Source organism: Phoenix dactylifera, chromosome 9, assembly GCF_051530095.1.
Source record: "Phoenix dactylifera cultivar Ajwa chromosome 9, Ajwa_hap1_PhDact_Kaust_v1.1, whole genome shotgun sequence".
In the NCBI taxonomy this organism is placed as follows: Eukaryota; Viridiplantae; Streptophyta; class Magnoliopsida; order Arecales; family Arecaceae; genus Phoenix; species Phoenix dactylifera.
In genome coordinates this window covers 14,512,346-14,519,186 of record NC_143198.1, presented here as the reverse complement: position 1 = coordinate 14,519,186, position 6,841 = coordinate 14,512,346, and the positions used below count along the sequence as shown (strand labels likewise).

General features: G+C 40.0%; 1 protein-coding gene across 2 annotated transcripts; it reads left to right on the top strand.

Annotated features, from left to right (window-relative positions):
• Positions 1-246: 246 nt before the first annotated feature.
• On the top strand, positions 247-6,538 carry LOC103698186 (5-methyltetrahydropteroyltriglutamate--homocysteine methyltransferase 1-like). Of its 2 annotated transcripts, none has more exons than XM_008780173.6 (14): positions 247-459; positions 1,592-1,945; positions 2,028-2,115; positions 3,192-3,319; positions 3,400-3,591; positions 3,679-3,881; positions 3,964-4,127; positions 4,362-4,442; positions 4,527-4,693; positions 4,784-4,889; positions 5,105-5,355; positions 5,450-5,522; positions 5,616-5,744; positions 5,879-6,538. In XM_008780173.6, exons 2-14 carry the CDS (start codon positions 1,596-1,598, stop codon positions 6,245-6,247), a joined length of 2,301 nt encoding a protein of 766 aa, XP_008778395.2. In that variant the 5' UTR covers positions 247-459; positions 1,592-1,595; the 3' UTR covers positions 6,248-6,538. The 2 variants fall into 2 exon arrangements, with proteins under 2 accessions (XP_008778395.2, XP_008778396.2); XM_008780174.6 differs by having other exon boundaries at positions 448-656.
• The last annotated feature ends 303 nt before the right edge of the window (positions 6,539-6,841 follow it).

The following is a 6,841-nucleotide window of genomic DNA, read 5'->3' as shown; positions in this document are numbered from 1 at the left end:
AACAATTTACTAAAAAATATATAATAAATATTTTATTATATATATAGATAGATTTGCTATATAAATATTAGAAAAATAAAGAGAGAAAAGCATTTCGCCAAAGTGCGAATGGTCCGCAATCCAACCATCCCGCCAACCCCACTCCCACCTACCATATGTGTCGCTTTCTGGCTTTTTTCCACCATCCCATGCCATTGAATTTAAAAATACAGATAATATTAATAGAAGATAATTAATTGGAAAAGAGTTGGCAGCAAATGACAGTTACCAATTTAACATTTTTCGTCCAGGGGTTCACAGAATAATGGGATCTGCTGCACCCTCCCAACCACCGTAGCCATGTCGATAAATAGCCTCCCACTTCCGCTCTGCCCCTGTCACGCCCTCTTCGCGTCCTTCCACGCTCTCTACGGACCCTTCTCTCCTCCACTTCGGGACCGTTTCCTTGACCGCCAAAGGGTAAGCTCCCCAACTCCGCTATTCCCTCCTCCCCGTTCTCTCTTTCCCGATCCCTACCAACCTGTATGCTCTCTTCCGCCTGCTCTTTGTCTCGGTTCTTTCTTCCCTTTCTCGTGATAGTTGAGATCTAGGGCTTCCTGCTTCATCCTTGTTTCTTATACTTCGAAATCCGATCAGCTTTGCATCGTGTTACTGAGGTCCGATGTCTTGGTCTGGTCTTACTTATCGTGGATCTGGTTTCAAATCTTTATAGTATTGATTGGTTCTAGATCTACAACAATGGGTGCGTCTTAAGTTATAGTTCACGTTCTGGGTGGATCAGATCTGGATTTTTTTTTTAAATTTATAGTTCTAGATCTTAAATTTGGATTGGATTAGTTGACGGATCTGCGGCTTACTTTGAGATGCTCTGATAGTTAATACGATCGGATTTGGTATTTTTGTAGTTAGTACATAAATATGAAGTCGGTTCATTCGAGTTATAGATCTGTCGTTGTAGTTTGCTGTTCTCGTTTGTTCTTTTAGCTCTGCACAGTTTAATGTGTCTATCGATATCATTGGTTATGAATCTTATTTGATTCAAAATCCTCTGTGTTGAATTATTTTCCTAATGTTTTACAGTTCTTTTACTTTTATATTTATTTTGCTTTGATATGTCTCAAGTGACTTCTGTCATGTTGTTATTAAATGCTTTTTAACGCCATTAATCATAATATTTCTACTCTTTAGTATATTTAGAGTAGAAAAGTGAAGGAATATGATCCATTAAGTGGTGCCCTGCCAATTCTTTTTCCTCAACTGACTAGTGTACTAACTTTATCAGTCAACAAGAAGTATCTGCTTCCACTCCTGACAAGAGTACTCGGATGTTTTGATTGACTATTAATTCACTCATTTTTCATAAATAAATAAGACGGAGCGTTGATTTTCTTTAAATTAAGGAATAAATATATGTGCTTTTAGGGGATTAAAAGGATTTCTGAAGTTAATGATTTAAAAATGGGGAAGGAATGCTGCTATGTGCTTTTAAATGTTCAAACTGTATAACATGGGGTTTTATTTAGCTCCATTGAAGGAATTTAAATTTAGTTTTCATGTGGTAATATGATGTTTATTCTATGTGGATGATCAGAAAGATGGCGTCACACATTGTTGGATATCCTCGCATGGGGCCGAAGAGAGAGCTCAAGTTTGCTCTTGAATCATTCTGGGATGGAAAGAGCAGTGCCCAAGATTTGCAGAAGGTCGCAGCAGATCTCAGGTGTTCAATTTGGAAGCAAATGGCTGGCGCTGGGATCAAATACATTCCTAGCAACACTTTTTCATACTATGATCAAGTGCTCGATACCACGGCCATGCTTGGTGCAGTTCCTGACAGGTATGGGTGGAATGGTGAAGAGATTGGGTTTGACACATACTTCTCTATGGCCAGAGGAAATGCCTCTGTACCTGCTATGGAGATGACCAAGTGGTTTGACACCAACTAGTGAGTCTTCTGACCCATCTTGAGTCCTGAAGTACTTTATTTGTGTGTCTGTTGACATGTTTTCCTTTTTCCCCTGTTCAAGCCATTTCATTGTACCTGAATTGGGTCCAAACACTAAGTTCTCCTATGCATCTCACAAGGCGGTTGCTGAGTACAAGGACGCAAAGGCGGTATGGACCTATATCAGTCTTCCTGCTTCAACCCATGTTAATTAATTGTGTATTTGTCGGTCTGTTTGCTCAAAACTTTGTCTCTTTGTTTGGGCACTAAATCAATTTTGACTATTGTGGTTCTCATCGAGTATTTGTTTTTCGTCTGCGTGACATTTTAAGTATTATCTGTTAGTTTACACTTGTTGTTTTCATGCAACATTTCTTCATGTTTAAGATAGTGCTTCTGTAAGGAACAGATGCTTTCAATTTTTAATCTAGTGTTCCTCAAGGAGATTTGTAGCCATTTTACTTAACTAAGTATTTCAAGAATTTCACTTATATAATCTCTCACTTTGGAAATGACATAAAGATGTGCAAACAGAAGTGTTGGCATGATGTGTATAAAAGAGGAAGAACTGTTATTGCATCAGTCTGGCCTACCTAGTCGAGCTAATGTGCTTCCAGTGTAATCAGCTAATCTGAACTTTTATGATCATACTTTCATTAGGTCTGATCAGATGCCTGAAATGAAATCTTATGACTTCGTAAGTGATATAATTCATTTATCTCTTGCAAAGTATTCTAGGAGTTAGGGGGAAGATTTACATATTAGGCCTGTTACATTTTGTTCAATGATATGCTATAGACCAGGTTTGCTTTCTTAGTACCATGTACTGTACCAATGTGCTACCTGTTCAGTATGGTATTGGTACACATCCCATATTGAGATAGCTTTTAACCCCTTTTTTCTTACTTTTATCACGGTACTGCTCAAAACTAGGCAGCATGGGTCGATATGTATGGTTTACATCCCGGTTTCAAGCAGTACCGAACGGTATAGGGCAGCTCTTCTCAATTTAGATATGTACTGACTGGTTCAACTTATATACTGAACCAAACCTTGGTAATGTACCAGTACCTTATAGGTGAAGGAAGTATGGTATGTTTAGTACAGGTCGGTACAGTGCACTTGGTTATAGACATGGTTTCCTGATATTTTCTTGTGTGCTTTTATGGTGCTTACTTGCTGAAAATGGCCTATCTTGCTCATATAATCTTCACTGCTCATTGTTTAATTTTCTTCATTGGTGCAGCTTGGGATTGACACAGTTCCAGTGATTATTGGACCTGTCACATACTTGTTACTGTCAAAACATGCTAAAGGTGTAGAGAAATCATTTTCTCTTCTCTCACTTCTGGGAAATGTTCTCTCCATCTACAAGTAAGGATAACAAGCTTCCAGGCCATTTCTGGCCTTCTTTTGTCCTTAGTTTCCCGTACTTACCATGTCATCATACACAGGGAAGTTATTGCTGAGTTGAAGGCTGCTGGTGCAACATGGATTCAGTTTGATGAGCCCACTCTTGTGATGGATCTAGATTCTCACCAATTGCAAGCATTTACTGATGCCTACTCTGAACTGGAATCATCATTCTCTGGTTTGAATGTGCTAATTGAGACCTATTTTGCTGATGTGCCTGCAGAGGCATACAAGTTAGTTGGTTCTTGTTTGCTTACCTGTACCTCATTGTTTTTCTTTTGGGTAAAAAAGAGTTGAGTCATATTTCTCGCTTATTTCAGGACTGTCACTGCCTTGAAAGGTGTCTCAGGTTTTGGATTTGATCTTGTGCGTGGAACCAACATACTTGATTTGATCAAAAGTTCTGGTTTCCCTGCTGGCAAATTTCTTTTTGCTGGAGTTGTTGATGGGAGGAACATCTGGGCCAATGATCTTGCTGCCTCTCTCAGCACTCTTCAGGCTCTTGAGTCTGTTGTAGGCAAAGGTACTAACACTCACATGCAATTTTTTTCCTCTTTTTGGTTAAAGTTTTAGGCATTTTGGTAATGGTTGTTGTTTGCTCATAGACAAGCTTGTGGTCTCTACTTCCTGCTCGCTTATGCACACTGCTGTTGATCTTGTCAATGAGACAAAATTGGATAGTGAAATTAAGTCATGGTTGGCTTTTGCTGCACAAAAGGTGGTTGAGGTTAACGCACTGGCTAAGGCATTGGCTGGCCAGCAAGATGAGGTACAGTCTTTCATAATCATCAGATGGTGCCTGTTGCTAGTTTTGTCATCCTGCAAATATAAGTTTCAGTGTTATCTGAAGAACAAGTTCTACAAGCAGCTTTGTTTTCAACAACATTGCAATGCACATACCTGGCTTTTAAACAATTTAAACAAGTTTCTTGTGGATATAATTTTGTAATGTTGGGCGGTTTAAATTCCACATTATAGCATCTCATTGTTCCACTATGTACAGGCTTTCTTCTCTGCAAATGCTGCTGCTCAGGCTTCAAGGAAGTCATCTCCTAGGGTGACAAATGAAGAAGTTCAGAAGGCTGTAAGTGACTATAATTTGGTAGCTTATTTCTATTTCTCAGAGAAGTGGTCTTGCTTATCAATTTGACTGTGGCATTGCACTCAGGCTGCTGATTTGAAAGGTTCTGACCATCGCCGAGCCACAAATGTTAGTGCCAGATTAGATGCACAACAGAAGAAGCTGAACCTTCCAGTCCTTCCTACCACCACTATTGGTTCATTTCCTCAGACCATGGATCTCCGAAGAGTACGGCGTGAATACAAGGCAAATAAGTAGGTGCTCTCTCAACAATGGCTTGTCAATTTTTTTTAATGTTTTTTTTTCAGCAAATTTCCTTTATTTATTACTTTGTTTTGTTGCAGAATCTCTGAAGAGGAGTATGTTAAGGCCATCAAAGAGGAAATTAACAAAGTTGTCAAGCTTCAAGAAGAACTTGACATTGACGTCCTGGTCCATGGAGAGCCTGAGGTGGGCAATTTTTCATATGCTACATCATCCTTATAAGATGTGCTCTATTCAATTTTTTAAAAAACTCCAGCATGCAAGAAATGCGATGCATAAAAGATGTGAAGTTGGTTTCCAGAACTTTGTTTATCCTTTTCAACATCTTCATACATGTTTGTCATAACTGTTTGTGTGCAGTTTCTGAAAAAACTCATTTCATCAATGCTTTATTTTCACAGAGAAATGACATGGTTGAATACTTCGGGGAGCAGTTATCAGGCTTTGCATTCACAGTTAACGGCTGGGTGCAATCTTATGGGTCACGATGTGTTAAACCACCCATCATCTATGGAGATGTGAGCCGTCCTAAGCCCATGACTGTTTTCTGGTCGACAATGGCCCAGAGCATGACCACTCGCCCAATGAAGGGAATGCTGACAGGTCCGGTCACGATCCTTAACTGGTCCTTTGTCAGGAATGACCAGCCAAGGTAAGCCCAACTGCCTAAATGCTCATGATGGAGCTTCTAGTGCTACCTTCTCGTCATTTAAGCATATATAACTTGATACATGCTTTGCTACTAGGTCTGAGACCTGCTATCAGATTGCTCTTGCTATCAAGAAAGAAGTTGAAGATTTGGAAGCTGCTGGTATTCAGGTTAGTCTTCCATCGTTGTCTTAATAATTTATTATATACGGTTAATCATTTCCTATACCCATAGTCCTGAGCTGTTGCTTTGCGGTTGGGTAGGTTATCCAAATTGATGAAGCAGCTCTCCGAGAAGGCTTGCCTCTGCGCAAGTCTGAGCAGGCTTTCTATTTGGAATGGGCTGTCCATTCCTTCAGGATCAGTAACTGTGGTGTCAAGGACACAACCCAGGTTCTTTCTCATCCTCAAATGCCTCTACCTTCTTTGGAGTAACCTAAAGATTGAGTTCTAATTCTGTAATTGTCAGTTAAAATCCCCAACTAGATTATTTGTTTTTATCTTGATGCCTAAAACTGTTCTTACAGATTCACACCCACATGTGCTACTCTAACTTCAACGATATCATCCACTCAATCATTGACATGGATGCTGATGTAATCACCATTGAGAACTCCCGTTCAGATGAGAAACTCTTGTCTGTGTTCCGTGAGGGAGTGAAGTATGGTGCTGGTATTGGGCCAGGGGTTTATGATATCCACTCTCCAAGAATCCCAACCACGGAGGAGATTGTTGATCGCATCAACAAGATGCTTGCTGTGCTTGAAACCAACATTCTGTGGGTTAACCCCGACTGTGGGCTCAAGACCCGCAAGTATGCTGAGGTCAACCCAGCACTTTCCAACATGGTTGCTGCTGCTAAGGTCCTCCGCACCCAGCTGGCCAGTGCCAAGTGAAGCTTGCTCCTGCCTGCGTTAATTCCAATGATTTATAGTTGAAGAGAGATTCTCCACTTATCTCTAATAATATATGGGTCTGTGTTTGCTGGGCATGTGGCTAGATTTTTGATGTGGGTATTTTTATCTGTTTCTTTTCTCCACTCAAGATTATTGGGACAGTTTTCTGTCACTGTGTGCCGCGATTAGTTTGAAAGCCAAAAAAAATGCTATTACTTCGTTTTTGATAGGTTCCCCCTGTTTTTATGCTCAATAGCAATGATTCCTACGGACAATAGGGTCTTTTTGAAATTGTGATATCTGTTGACTGATGAAATTGTAATTGCGAAAGAGAACCGATTTTAGACAGGTGTTTGATTCAGATGTCAATATGAATTACTAGTGGAACGGAATGCAGGCGTTCTCCATGCTCCCACATCTGTAGAACTGGGAGTACCAATTACCATGGAAATTGTAATTAGAGTACCGTCTGATGATCTAATTTATATATCATATTTCCCTCCAATATTATACGCCCCTATTTTCCCACTGGAGGTCGGCAAAACTAGTCATATGGACGGTGGTTGAAGATCGGTTTATTTAACTCGCTCTGTA

Bases quoted from the DNA above. Each gene is read 5' to 3' on its own strand.
- LOC103698186 (XM_008780173.6), top strand. From the start codon at position 1,596: ATGGCGTCACACATTGTTGGATATCCTCGCATGGGGCCGAAGAGAGAG. The intron at 2,116-3,191 runs GTATGGACCTAT...TCATTGGTGCAG, and splicing joins AGTACAAGGACGCAAAGGCG to CTTGGGATTGACACAGTTCC. The intron at 4,890-5,104 runs GTGGGCAATTTT...TTATTTTCACAG, and splicing joins TGGTCCATGGAGAGCCTGAG to AGAAATGACATGGTTGAATA.